Source organism: Neophocaena asiaeorientalis, unplaced genomic scaffold, assembly GCF_003031525.2.
Source record: "Neophocaena asiaeorientalis asiaeorientalis breed wild unplaced genomic scaffold, Neophocaena_asiaeorientalis_V1.1 scaffold432, whole genome shotgun sequence".
Lineage (NCBI taxonomy): Eukaryota > Metazoa > Chordata > Mammalia > Artiodactyla > Phocoenidae > Neophocaena > Neophocaena asiaeorientalis.
In genome coordinates this window covers 732328-747427 of record NW_020174549.1, presented here as the reverse complement: position 1 = coordinate 747427, position 15100 = coordinate 732328, and the positions used below count along the sequence as shown (strand labels likewise).

The following is a 15100-nucleotide window of genomic DNA, read 5'->3' as shown; positions in this document are numbered from 1 at the left end:
GAAATATAAAGGCCTAGCTCTCCCAGGAACCCAAATGTCCTGTCAAGTCCCAGGAATGAGAACTGGACTTGCAGGCAGAATATCTGGCCCCACAATTGAAGTTATGTCTCTGTCTGAACCCATCTCTCCACTCTAAAATGGGAAAATGATAACTCCTAACCTTCCCACCACACAGAACTGCTGTGAGGATGGAATGAAAGAACATGTATAAACAAAAACTATGGTGGAGATAAATAAAAACTATGGGCACCAAAAAAAAAAAAAAATTCAGCCAGGGAACAATCTGCTCCATATCTGGGCAACCCTCTGTTTTGATTCCTAGTCTAGAAGGGAGCTCAAGACTGGATCTTGGCACTCGCCTCTACACACTGTCCCCAAGACAGTTAATAAGGAAAAGATCCTTCTTCCATCACTATCTGAGGATCCAGCTTTATTTAGTGGCACTCATAACCCAACTCTGAATGCTACCTGATCAGTCCTTCAACAGAAGGACTGCATGCTTCTAGGAAGACCCACTATTGGTCTCCTGAGATGCTCTCCCCGCCTTAACCAGGAATCCACTTGGGAAAAAAAGGGACGGTATTGCGGTTAAGCTACCAGGCGAATTCAGAGAACTTAAGGCTGCCTTCATTTGCATGAGAAAATGATCAGAAAAGAACTGCAGGAAAATGGCGCATCCTTCTTGCAAATGCTCAGCACCTACTTCTGTTAAGTATTAACACTGAGCAACTCTGTGCTATCGTTTGGAACATTTAGAGGAAGGGACAAAATCTATGTTTTTGTTATTTCAGTATTCTTTCATGAACTGCTTTTACATTTCTGCACTGTACCCAGAAGTACATTTTACTTCATATTTAGTCAGTTTTCTTAACGAGAAACTTTTGACACCAAGCAAATAGGACTTCTTCCTTTCGATGACAATTATGCTAAGTTCCCATGTGAACAAAGGTAGCTTCCTTAGCAGTTAATTCTAGAACTTGAAATTAGGGGACTACAGAAACATATGGTTTTTACAGAGCTGGTAAAAAATAATAATAAGGGGGAGAAACTCAGATTCTCTCTTTGGTTAGAGGAGGCTTGGAGGAAAATCCTTACTCATCAGAGACCCTACCTAATACTAACCAAATAATTTGTAAAGATTCCAAATTTAATTCAAGAGCTGTGAAAACTGTATGAGTTTGAATTGTTGCATATAAAAAATAAAAGTCGGAAGCTATTTGTATTAGTCTATTGAGAGTTCTACTCTACAGTTCACCTGAATGAGAGCAGGAAGTGTTCTACATGTTGATCCTAAGTTGTAGTCTGAGACGACACCTCAGAGGACAAAGGACAATTATTCCTGATACTGCCCAGTACTGGCTGGGGCCAGGGCTGACAGCTGGCCTTGAAAACGCAAGCATCAGGGTGTCACTTCCCTCTCTCTGACTCTTCCCAGTTGAGAGGATATGCTTTGGGTCAGATCCCCCTGGGGAAGCAGCTTCATAGAGAGTTGCCACCTGTTCCTATCATTGCTCATGTCTCCTCATCTGTCTACAAGCCCAGGCTGCTCAGATGTGTCCCTCACTGGTGCCCAGTGAGCTGGTGGAGAACACACCAGCCCACCATGTGGGAAAGACTGCCCCTTTTCCTCAGGACTGTGGTGTCGCCCAATACTAGGACCACGTTCATATATGCTTCACCCCGAGTTGGGCAATATCACTGTCCCCCCCACCCCTCCCCATGCTTTCTAGTCTCTAGGCCTGGAGAGGGAGGGAGAAGGCATAGGAGGACACCACCATCACTTAGAGAAGACACAAGCCTCCATCCTTCTTCTCCCTTCATTCCTTGCTGAGCCTTGGAGTTACATTGTTGGTTAGGGAGGAAAGTTCAACAACACTGATTCAGGCTTTAAAAGTCAAATCGAATCCACTCCATCTGTAAATTCAGCATATTGACAGTAGTTCCGGGACATGGTTCATGATAAAGTAACACTCATAGCTACTGACGTTGTAGATAAAAGGGACGATCGTGTCACCCGCATTGTTCCCCTCCCCTATAAACACAGGACTCGGGCCGTGGGCTTCATAACGCTGCAACCCATTGTTACCACCCCACCCCCAAGCCTAAAAGGAGGCACGGAGCATTTTTAGGAAATGTTCAGTGAAAAAAAATTTTGCCAAGGCTGTTCTAAACATTCATGTGGAAGAGGACTGTCTAACTTAACAGAATATTTTTACTGGAATGAAGGCTTATGGCTTTTGAATACATATAAGACAAAAGGAACTGTATCAAAGCAACACTGCCTAACAGATTTTGCAGGCAACTTACTGGAGTGGCCAGGCTAGCATACTTTCTAATTAGTGTGTCAACCAATTGTCTGAAAAGGGCTTCTAAAGTGTTTGCCGTACTTGCCTATGTCAATGATCTCTAGCCTTTGCAATGACCTCCTTCATAAAGTCAAATTCTAGCCCACACTTCAGTCTATCTCATTACTTATTGTAAAAGAATGGATTCTGAATTAATGACAGAGATGCTATAAAGGAAGAGGTAGACAGTCTCTTGCATTCAGTGCCTAGAGGAGCTGACTCTCAGGCATCACTCAGAGGAGAACACAGGCCTGTAGCCTGTGGTCAATATTACAATGTACGTCAAGGTTCTCAAGTTCAGAGACACAGAACTGGTCGTATAGCAGGGAAGACATCAGCAATTCCCGAGTGTCCTCCTTTTGGGGGATTCCAAAGAGATAGTCACCGTCTTGAATCCAGGACTGGGATTGCAGGCCCACGCACACACAGGGGTTCTGTGCAGACACCTGAGAAGCTGTCGTAACATCTGCCCCAGCAGCAGCACATCCTCTTCACGCAGCATTGTCAATCTAGGCATGGCGGAGGAAAAGAGAGTTCACTGACACTTAGGTTCTCCTGCGGTGCACCCCTGTGTGCGTGGGGAGCGGTACAGGAGATGAGCCACCACTCTGTGAGTGGTCAGGGCGCCATCACTGACCCTGCTCTCTTCCTGGGACTGGAGGGCATGCCCCTTCCTCCTGAGGTGCAGAGTTACCCGTGCCTTTCACTTGCTGAGCCTGGGACAACCTCCCGCACTCCCCCTCTGACCCTCCTCGATCCCAGCTGTTCTTCCTGACTCCAGCCCCACCCTCCCTCCATTCCACTCATTCCTCAAAAGTGACAGTCGCACATACCACACTGCTGAGAAGGAGAGGAATGCGAGGACCATCACAACAGCCAGGGAGCCTAGCCCGACGCCTACCATCTGCTGCAGCGTGAGAGATGAATCTGCGGGACAAAACCACACGCTGAACCCACAGAGCACAGAATCATGGCCCTCCACAGAGGTGCACACCCACCTGACCTCGCTCTCTTTTAACCAGAGGTTGGCCCCATTTAACAAACCATCCCAAGAATGCCCAGAGTTCCTCTGTGCCCCCTCAGTTGGCCCTGAGACCAGGGCATCAGGAAAAACCGTTCCACAACATTTTTGAAAAGGAAGCGTACAACTGGGCCACATTCAAGTTACAAGGGATAAAAGTTGATTTTTTGGGCACACACGTACAGCATCCTGTGTTGTGTGTGTTGGTCTTCTTTCAAGTCAATTACACTTGATCGATTTTTACCGGCAGTTTTCCTTTGCGTCGAGGAAGATGTCACTCTGACGTCATTTGGACTTTTGCTCCAAAAATGGTAGCTCCAGTGATCAAATATAGCAAACAGGGACTTCCCTGGTGCTCCAGTGGTAAAGAATCTGCCACTGGGGGACGCGGGTTTGATCCCTGGTCGGGGAACTAAGACCCCACATGCTGCGGGGCAACTAAGTCTGCGCGCCACAACTACTAAGGTTGCTCCCCTCCACTAGAGCCTGCATGCCGCAAACTACAGAGCCCATGTGCTCTGGAGCCTGCGCGCCACAACTAGAGAAGAGAAAACCCGCTGCCACAAATAGAGAGAAGCCCGAGCACCACAGTGAAGAGCCCGCATGCCACGACGAAAGATCCCTCACGCCTCAACAAAGATCCCGCGTGCTGCAACTAAGACCCGATGCAGCCAAAAAAATAAAAATATTAATAAAATAAATAAATCTTTAAAAGAAAAACAAACATAACAAACAAATCCTCTCTGTTGGGTAGCGTCATCTGTCATTTCCCCTACAGGACTCAAGGGTAGTACCTCCCTGCTCTGTTCAGCAGGTTGCCGTGAAGATAAAATAAGAAAACTGATATAAAAGCTCTTTGAAAGACAGGGAGATCCCTGGCTGTTAACTGAAAAACGCGCACATTTGAGTTGTACATTTGGGCCAAGTGACTAAGTCAGGGCATCATGTTCTAAACTAAAGATCTCATTTTAACTTGCAAACACTTACTTAGCACTTACTATGTGCCAGATACTGTTCTAAAACCTCTCCTAACCACCCACTGGGTGCCACAATAATAGCACCAGGTATTATTACACTGGGTACTATTATTATTCGCATTTTATAGATGATGAATCCAGACATGGAGTGGTTCAGAAACTTGCCCAAGGTCACCCAGCTAGTAAATGACAGAGCCAGGATGCAAACCCAAGCTGCCTGGCTTCAGAGTCTGCTTTTGACCACAGCACCATGCTTTCCCAGTGCAGATCTGAATCCAGCTCTTTCTGCAGCAGAGTGGGTCATGTTCTCCCCCAGAAGTCAGGGGTGCTGGCCCAGATCTTTCCTCCACAGGCTGACGATTATGGGGCCTCGGGCTGTGGTTGCTCAAATTCCTCTTTGGAAGAACAAAAATCTGTACAATGGTGCCACCAGACATTGAGAAGATCTTGGGGGGCTGACTTTGCATGTATAGAATTAAAAATAAAAATACCACCGAGTCATGGAATAAGTTTAAGGGAGTGCAATCAATTCCAAATTTTTCCAGATGATTTGTTGCAGCTGTCATCGTTGGAATATCAACTTACAGTCATCCCTCAGTATCCATGGGGGACTGGTTCCGGGGCCCCCCTTGGATACCAAAATCCTCAGATGCTCGAGTCCCTGATATAAAAAGGTGTAGTATTTGCTTATAACCTACTGTATACTTTAAATCATCTCTAGATTATTTATAATACCTAATACAACATAAATGCTATGTATATAGCTGTAAATACAACATATTCAATAACTGCTAGGTAAATAGTTGCCAGTGTACAGCAAATTCAAATTTTGCTTTTTGGAACTTTTTGGAATTATTTTTTCTGAATATTTTCAATCCACGGTTGGTTGAATCCATGAATGTGGAACCCGCGGATATGGAGGGCCAACTGTATTTCATTTGTCTGTACCCTCCTTTTACCAATGCACCAGGCATATGCTTAGTGCTCCCCCTGGGTAATCCAACACTGCCACTGAAGAGCTGAAAACAGCAAAAGCAAACATCTGTTACCGTAAGGGCAGAGGGGCTTAAGAGGAAAAATAGCCCCTGGACTTGAGACCCTCAAAATATAGATGACTTATTTCCCTGGCAGTAAATGTAGCACATTTGAGAACAGTTCAAGCTACTTAACTTTTTCATCATCAATTCTGTGCTGTCTAATACAGTAGCCGCTAGCCACAATGTGGCTATCTAAATCTAAATTAATTTAAATTAAATTAGATTTAAAATTCAGTTTCTCAGTCATACTATTTTAAGTGCATATTTCAAGTGCCCAGTAGCCACAAGTGGTGAGTGGCTACCATACTGGACAACACAGCTTTAAAATCTTTCCATCACTGCAGAGAGTTCTACTGATCGGCACTGCTCAGATCTCTACAACCAGGTTGAGAGCAATTTGATTCTACTGGAGACTCTACAGGAGAGCTGGCACCAGCAAAAGCAGCCATGGGACGTATCTCTTGCTAAAGAGCCTGGCAAATCATTACCTCAGAAAATGTTGTCAAGAGACTTTCTAGAGGGACTTCCCTGGTGGCTCAGTGGTTAAGAATCCGCCTGCCAATGTGAGGGACACGGGTTCGATCCCTGGTCCGGGAAGATCCCACATGCCACGAAGCAACTAAGCAGGTGTGCCACAACTACTGAGCCTGCCCTCTAGAGCCCGTGAGCCACAACTACTGAGCTTGTGTGCAACAACTACTGAAGCCCGCGCGCCTAGAGCCTGTGCTCCGCAACAAGAGAAGCCACCGCAGTGAGAAGCCTGCGTGCTGCAACAAAGAGTAGCCCCCACTCGCCACAACTACAGAAAGCCCTCCCGTGTCCCCTGCATCGGCAGGCGGACTCTCAACCACCGCGCCACCAGGGAAGCCCTAAAATTGATTCTTTAAAAAAAAAAGAGAGAGACTTTCTAGAAAAACATGGCATGTATTGTTTGGCTACTTTTGGTATTCAGAAGAAAAAAGCCTTGACATTTTTAAGAAGCCATATTATAAAACGGGAGGATGAATTCTGGTTAAATTAGAAATTAATAAAGAAAAAAAATTAAAGGAGTGACTTGAATTACTAGATATTAAAACAGCACAGTATCAGCATAGGAATGAATACATTGGAACAAAATAGAAAGCCCAGAAACAACCCCAAGTATATAAAAGAATTTCAAAGCTTGAATCCTGGAGTCAGGTTGGCCAAGTCTATATTTGTACACCACCGCTCCCCACTTGTGTGACTTTGGGCAAGTTATTCAGCCATTCTGCACCTCACTTTCCCCACAGAGGGATGATTTAATAACATAGGAATCATAACCATAATACCCACCTTATGAGGTTATTGTGATAAATAAACGCTATGACATGTTAGAACTGTGCCTGGTACACAGTAATTGGCAAATCTTAGCTATTATTAATTATTATTGTTGTTTTTTTGTTACTATTTCAAATCATTGGGGAAATGATACATTATTCATAACTAGCATTGAGAAAATAAGCTAACCATTTAGAATAAAGTAATTTTGATCACTAGAGTTTATGCTCTATACCAACACAAAATCTAGATGGATTAAAGACTTAAACTGAAATTTTAAAGAATTGGAACAAAATGTAAGTGAATACTTATCTAACATTAAAGCAGGCAAGAGTTTTCTAAGCATATTTATTAATGCAGGAACCTTAAAATAAGAGAATGAGAGATTTGACCACATTAAAAAGCATACACTTCTGTATACCAAAAACGACTTTAAGTAAGCTTAAAGGGAAAATGGAAAACTGGGTAAAATAATGAGAATAATTAATAAGCAAGGAGTTAATGTATAGAGTGTTACAAATTAATAAGGAAAAAGGCAAGTACCTCAATAGCAAGATAAACAAATTCTATCAAAAGGTAAATCATGTATAAAACATGATTACAGATGATTGATAAACCTTTGATCAACTGTTCTCTCTTACAAGTAAAAATGCAAATTAAAACACTGAAGCCATTTTTGTGTACTAAATTCCCTAGGGTATTTTGTTTTTGTTTTTAAGAGAAACTACAGTATTGGAGATGGTGGAAAGAATCTGGTGCTTTCCTCCACTGTTCGTTTCATGCAGTCTACCCAGTATTCCTCCCAATGTTGATCATCTACATCATCTCTATATTTTGTCCTGTACAGTTTCATCCTCTACAGACTTTTTTTTCCTCTATAGATTTTGAGTCATGGATTCATGATGATGGTAAGCTGAAGATGACTGTGGACACTGACCCATGTTCTGTACCTGCCTGGATCTGACATCAACTCATTAATAAGCAACATTTGTGTAGTCATCCTGCCATTTCTAAGCTCACACCCAGCCCTCATTTCCCCACACTGTCCACCGGGCATTGTTAAGTATTGGCTGAAGTCAAAATCCATTGTGCTTGCCACAGTTCCCTGACCATTTAGTGACTCTGTGCCAGAAGAAAGAAGAGCAGTTTCATCCAATCTGCTCATAGCTCCCATACTGACTGCTGGGAACTACGGCTTCTTCTCCCAGGTGGACACAGAGCCATCTCTTAAAGACCGTGCCTGGCCTTGACTTCAAGTTATCATCATGCACACTTTGCAAAATCTACCTCCCTTTCACAAAGTTCCATGCCCTTTGCTCATCCTCTGTCTTCCCACTTTTCACTTCGTCAAGATTCCTCAAAGATCACTTGCAGTGGTTTATCCATCTCATTTGCAAATTGTATGAGCCTGCTAGAATTTAGTGCTTCATCCATGGCAGAAGACTTTAATGTATGGAGAGCAGTTAGCTCTTCTCTAGTTTTCAAGTATCAAAGAGGACATCTTTCACCCTTAGCAGGAAGCCCAACTATTCCTTACTCTCGAGGTATGTACTGGGAAATCATCTTTATTCATTCTGTATAACATGACTTGGGTTGTAGCTCCAGGCACAATTCTTGCTGGTAGAACAGTCCCTGGTTATATGTCTTTTTTTCTACATTATATATGTACTCTGTGAACATGAGTCAATCCAATCATGGTATAACCACATGCTTCTTTAGGGACTTCCCACATTAATTCCTTACTGAGAAAATGTATAACTGGCCAATGTGAATTACATTTTTCAGAGTTTTGCCATCCTCTGGTTACCTTCCCTTCCATGGTCACATGCCATGAAACCACACTTATTTTTCTTCTCAATCACTTGTAGAATATCCTTTTAGAAACCCAAGTGAGTGAGCCATGTGTTATATCCCAGATTCTCAGTGATTCATTCTTTTTTTTTTTAACATCTTTATTGGGGTATAATTGCTTTACAATAGTGTGTTAGTTTCTGCTTTATTAGAAAGTGAATCAGTTATACATATACATATGTTCCCATATCTCTTCCCTCTTGCGTCTCCCTCCCTCCCACCCTCCCTATCCCACCCCAGTGATTCATTCTTAAAGCGAGTAAATCCATGAGGCTTAAACTCCACCAGTCTCTGTAGGGTGGCTCCCTGAAGAGGTATAGTGCTCAAGAAGAGTGATAGGGATTCCCTGGGCTTATCCTGAACCTTTTCACTAATGGAAATATCACAGGTGTTGAAGAGCCAGTTAGAAAGGCCCTATTCCTACTCTCAGACTTCGTGACAGCTTGAGGACTTCCTATGGCTGTGGACATTTTTTCATGAATTTACACCAGCAGGGTCATTTCCTGAAAGCAACAATTCTGTTCTCCAAAAGGCACAAATAATTAGCACTGTGACTTCTCTTTAGTGTGTTAAATTTCTCTCTGCTTTTCTAGGGTTCCCTTGCTTGAATCCCCTGTGGAGTAGGAGATGGCAAAGGAGATCAAAGTAGAAAACTAATTTAGAGATAAGTAAAGCCTGATGCGTCAACAACATTATTGAATTCGTTCTCTATTGCAGCTTAACAAATTACCAAAAACTTAGCAGTGGCAGCCATTTATTAGCTCATAGCTCCATGGGTCAGAAGTTCAGGCACACTGTGACTGGTTCCTCAGCTCAGGGTCTTACAAGGCTGAAATAAAGATGTTGAGAGGGCTGCATTTCCCTCTGGAGGCTGTGGGGAAGAATCTGCTTCCAAGCTCATGCAGGTTGTGGGCTAAATTCAGTTCCTTGCAGTTGTAGGACTGAGGTCCTCATATTCTTACTGGCTGTCAGCCAGGGGCCACTCAGCTCCTACAGGCTGCCCGCATCCCTGCCACGTGGTCCCCTCCATCTTCAAAGCCAGCAGGAGAAACCCTTATGTCAAATCCATCTCTCCCTTGGAATCTCCAATTTCCCCTGTCTTTGACTTCTAGACACAGATTTAAAGGGCTAATGTGATTAGGTCAGGTCCATCCAGATAATCTCCCTATTTGGGACTTTAATTACATCTTCAAATCCTTTCACAGCAACAACTAGAATGGCCTTTGAATGAATAACTGAGAGAAAGTGGGTGTACCCCAAGGACCAGGAATTTGTGAGGCCATATTAAAATTCTTCCTACCACTATTATGAAGGTTTAAAATGAGTGTGACTTCCTAACATCATATACAAAAATAAACTCAAAATGGATTAAAGACCTAAATGTAAGGCCAGACACTATAAAACTCTTAGAGGAAAACACAGGAAGAACACTCTTTGACATAAATCACAGCAAGATCCTTTTTGACCCACCTCCTAGAGAAATGGAAATAAAAATAAACAAATGGGACCTAATGAAACTTAAAGGCTTTTGCACAGCAAAGGAAACCATAAACAAGACGAAAAGACAACCCTCTGAATGGCAGAAAATATTTGCAAACGAAGCAACTGACAAAGGATTAATCTCCAAAATATACAAGCAGCTCATGCAGTTCAATATCAAAAAAACAAACAACCCAATCCAAAAATGGGCAGAAGATCTAAATAGACATTTCTCCAAAGAAGATATACAGATTGTCAGCAAACACATGAAAGGATGCTCAACATCACTAATCATTAGAGAAATGCAAATCAAAACTACAATGAGGTATCACCTCACACCAGTCAGAATGGCCATCATCAAAAAATCTACAAACAAGGCTTCCCTGGTGGCACAGTGGTTGAGAGTCCGTAAAAAAAAAAAAAGGTTCTGAAGAACCTAGGTGCAGGACAGGAATAAAGATGCAGACATAGAGAATGGACTTGAGGACACGGGGAGGCGGAAGGGTAAGCTGGGACGAAGTGAGAGAGTAGCATTGACATATATACACTACCAAGTATAAAACAGATAGCTAGTGGGAAGCAGCCGCATAGCACAGGGAGATCAGCTTGGTGCTTTGTGACCACCTAGAGGGGTGGGATAGGGAGGGTAGGAGGGAGACACAAGAGGGAGGGGATATGGGGATATATGTACACATATAGCTGATTCACTTTGTTATATAGCAGAAACTAACACAACATTGTAAAGCAATTATACTCCAATAAAGATGTTAAAAAAAAATAAAATAAAATGAGTGTGAGTGTATAAATGTGTATACATGCATGCACATAGCATATTCATAGATAATGTACACACTAAGCTTATACATTGATGTTAATCTTCTCTGGCTTATTTGATAAGTATTGCACCCACTATGCTTCTTTTCTCACCAGACTGTACTGTTGGTTCCCCAGTAATCATTCAACTCAGTTCAATAAATTCTGATTGAGCACCTACTGTGTGCCAGGCACTGCTCCAGCCTTCAAATGCTCTCTGTCAAGCGTATGAAATCTAGTAAGAAAAAACAAGTATACCAGTGACTCAGAAGTGTGGCAGAATGGCTAAAGAGACGGAGGGAGAGAGATCCTGCCCTGTTGAGGAAATTTTAAAAAGTGTCAAGGAGGAGATGGCATTTGATTTTAATCTTGAAGAACAGGAGGGGTTGTAATAAACAGAAATTACAGGAAGGTTATAGGGCAATCCAGGTGGAAGTAAGTACATAATCGTATGAGCAAGACATTAAGGAGAGAAAGCAAGGGCCATATCCAGAGAAGAGCTGCCACATTGGTTTGAATGGAGAAGAATGAGAGATGCAATCAGAAGGGTACATTGGTGTCCAACTGAGGCCTTGGAAAGAAGAAAAAGAAATACTGGAGAACTGTGGCGGGAACATGTCAGGGGGTAGTGTAGGCTCGAGTGAAGAGGGAAACCTGAACACTGTGATGGAAGATGAGAAAGAGGCTTGGCCAGCCATCCAAAGGCCTCTGCTCAGGGAGTGAACACAGAAATGACAACCAGAGAGGTCTGCCCAAGTGCAAAATGTGGGCTAAATGGGAAAGAGAAGTAGTCACTAATGACTCAGAGCTTTCATGCCTATGACTAACGGATGTTCCCTGGTTACAGTTTATCATCATCTCACGTATATCAAATGACCTTGCTCAGTGACTCAAGAAAGCACAGAATCATAGTACTTTGTGGCTGGAAGGGATCGCAGAGATCTTGGAGGAAGGCAACAGAGAGCCAGCCAAGTTAAATATAATTTCCAAGACACTCAGCTGATTAGTAGCAGGACTCGGGCAAAGAAGCCCAGGCCTCTGCACTTCCCATCAAACCGACTGCTGGCTCCCTGAGAGTCATCACAAAGCTCTTTTAGGGGCAATGTGCAAAAGGTAAGTAGCATAATTCATCAGAGGGCAAAGGCAAGAATGGGGCTGCTGCTTGGCATGAGTGAAACTGAAACAATTTGAGGACTTATTTGGATTCTAGTTCTCTCCAAATTACTTTCTGAAATGGCAGGCTCCAAAATTTTGGCAAAAGGAGACTGCCAGGTAAGCGCACAACCCATTCTGTATGTAGATGTATACCTGCTCGAGCTGCCTTCAAAATTTCAACATAACTGGGTTTTCTATTATCTCAGCTCTTTCCCGTAGCTTGAATTCAAAGGTTCAGACTCTCTTTCAACATGAGGGGAAAAAAGCGCTGCCAAAAGCCACTTAGATATTTCCAAAGCAAAATCCTTCCTGTTAACTTAATCACAGTAGAATGACTGTAGCCAGCTCTTTGGCCATTACTTCTACCCAGTTTGAGTTTGTTAATCACACTGAACAGCTGCTGAAAGCAGTGGATTCTGGAAGCTATTGTATCTGTGCCTGTCCATGATGCTTGCACATCTCCATTCTTCTGGTAAAAGCACCTCTTTTCCTGTAGGAACTCCATCCCGCCCTTAAAGCTTCAGGGAATGGATTGGCAGAAAAATTTCCAGATGTCGGAATGCATGATTGTTTTTTTGTGGCCATTATTCAATTCTAAGAAAGGGGGCTTAGTCTATCTGCACGCAGAAATGTAAGAGTGCACATCTTTGTTAAGAGAGGCCCTCACTCATGGACATATATACACTACCAAATGTTATGCTAAGTGAAATAAGTCAGACAGAGAAAGACAAATACAGAATGATCTCACTTATACATGGAATCTAAAAAAGCTGAATTCATAGAAATAGAGAATAGAACGGTGGTTGCCAGGGGCTGGGGGTGGGGGAAACGGGGAGATGATGGTCAAAGGGTACAAACTTCCAGGTGTAAGATAATTAAGTTCTGGGACATATTCTAATGTACAGCATGTCGACTGTAGTTAACAGTACTGTACTGCAGACTTGAAAGATATCAGGAGAGTAGATCTTAAATATTCACACATACATATACACAGATTATATATATAAGTATATGCATATACCTATATACATAAATTACATATATATATGGTGATTATGTGAGGTAATGGAGGTATTAACTAACCTTACTGCGGTAATCATTTTGCAATAAGTACTTGAATCAAATCATCACATTGTACACCTTAAACTCACACGTTATATGTACATTATTTTCTCAAGAAAATTGAAAAAAGAGAGAGAGGCCCTTGCGGCCTGGCAATCTTCAGTCCAAGATGGCTGACAGTCAGGTAATGTGCCTTGCCCAGTTGAAAATCCATGCCCCCTACCCTTGTTGAAGTTGGTGTGAGTAGAGATAAAGACATGGGAAATGAGATTAGGGGATAAGCAGAAAACAAAGGAAGCTTATTTCTCCAGGTTCCTCCCAAACATTTCCTGCTAGGTACCCTCTACAGACAGGGTAACAAATCCCCCAATTGTAAGGCACCATCCACTGGAACCCTCCTGGAAGCACCCCAGCCTATTGTTTTATGATGCTCTGAGGTGAGGGACAGGATGTAAGGAGTTAAACCGATACTCTGGGCTAAGAGCAGAATTCCTCAGGCTGTTGCTAGGATTCATGAACCACAAGGAAAAGTTCCAGACTCAAAAGGTCATAAACTTGACAAGATTTCTGGTATTAGCTACAAACTAATAGAATTCTTATGAATCAAATCCAGTGGCTGGCTGCCTGTTGGTTTAAAGAAATGTACTGCCAGGGAAATCCCAGCCTGGCAAACAAGGACCTGTGATTGCTCAATCCCTAAGGCAACTCCGCCACCCAGATAACTGCCCCCATGAAGCAGACGGTTTAAGTTGTAGGCACTCAGTGGGGCTCCTTCTCTCTGCATCTCTTAGGGAAGGCTCTGGAGGAAAGGGACAAGGCTGCTCTCCCATCAGGCAGAGCCCGAGGCAGCCAAACTAACTGACCAAGTGACCCATTCTGCTGCCAGGGCAGGAGATGCTTGCCTTTCCTGTCCAGCAGGATGTGGTCCTTGTTATGGGCCCCCTGGCCACTGCACGGTTCTTTATCTTTTCTTCCTTTCTAAATGAACGTACTTATTGTGATTATCCACCTTTCCCTTTCATATTATATACTGTGGTTTGAGAATGGTTAAGTTTGCCATTAATCATAGATTGCTAACAGATCACGAGAAGCGCATCTAGATTAATTAGATCAAGAGAGACGGATCATCCCCAGGAACGCTGGTCTTGGAGCTGGACTCAGTAAGAGACCCACCTTTGAGCTGTCTTCTACTTGGGTTCCATTTTTGGTTGTATGGAGGATAATTTCACTTTCTTAATGGAGGGTGTTTTTCTAAATAGTGTATGTGTATGTGTGCGCACATGCTAAGTAGCCAAATGGTTGAAAGTAGTGGACTGCTTGTGGCTCTTTGTTTTGGTCGGCCAACATGGTTTTCTGTGCCTCTTCCTGATGGGGATCATGTCCCCCTCTCAATGCAACCCGGTGAGGTTGCTGATCACACTGATCTGCCCCCAGCCAGCCATACCAGTAAGCCCCAAACCCAAGGTAGGCTAATCATACTACCCTATCTCCTCTTAATAGTGATTCATCCAATGGATAGTCACTTAGCTAGGAGAAGAGACTCCCTGAATTGAAAAACTATCTGTTCCCACTGAAGTGGCTAAGCTGGGGCAGCTGGTCCCCCCGCACCCCACCACCACCACATAGCTTATAGTAGAAGAAAATGAGGCCAACTCACACTTAGAGAGGAGACAGAGACAGATAGAAAGGGACAGTCCTACTTATGGTGTTGAGTCCCAAGTCTCAGTTTCTGGAGGCCTGGTGATGCCACTCTGGTTCTAATTCCATAAGTTCCCACCCCTCATCCTTTTCAGCTATGGTTTTTTGTAGGCTAGTCTGAGATGTGTTTTTGTCACCTGTGACAATTTAAAAAGAAATCTCATTAACATACACTTGATGCTGCAGAGTGGACAGAGGAGAAATAAGGAGAACAGTCTTAGGCAGAAAATGGTTTTACCTTTTACCTGAGCCCAAACTGCACAGGAGCTTCTTCTCACCTATAAAGGAAGACACAGCAACACCTGTCATTGGGTGGCATGTGACGTCAGTTTAAATAACACACTTTAGCCCTCCAAGTTGCAG

The 15100-nt window shown here is 43.1% G+C and overlaps 1 protein-coding gene across 5 annotated transcripts in view; it reads right to left on the bottom strand.

The window, feature by feature from the left end:
* Positions 1–6: 6 nt before the first annotated feature.
* Positions 7–15100, bottom strand: part of SUSD1 (sushi domain containing 1) — a 126548-nt gene continuing 111454 nt past the window's right edge. For 3 of the 5 annotated variants that reach the window (XM_024757251.1, XM_024757250.1, XM_024757249.1), the window contains 3 exons: positions 14976–15015; positions 3179–3272; positions 7–2854 (listed from right to left, as the gene is read on the bottom strand). In XM_024757251.1, the coding sequence (XP_024613019.1) occupies position 2854; positions 3179–3272; positions 14976–15015 (135 nt within the window). In that variant the 3' untranslated portion in view covers positions 7–2853. Of the gene's footprint in view, positions 2855–3178; positions 3273–11003; positions 11058–14975; positions 15016–15100 lie in introns of all 5 variants that reach the window. The other 2 variants (XR_003004841.1, XR_003004842.1) reach the window with 2 other exon arrangements.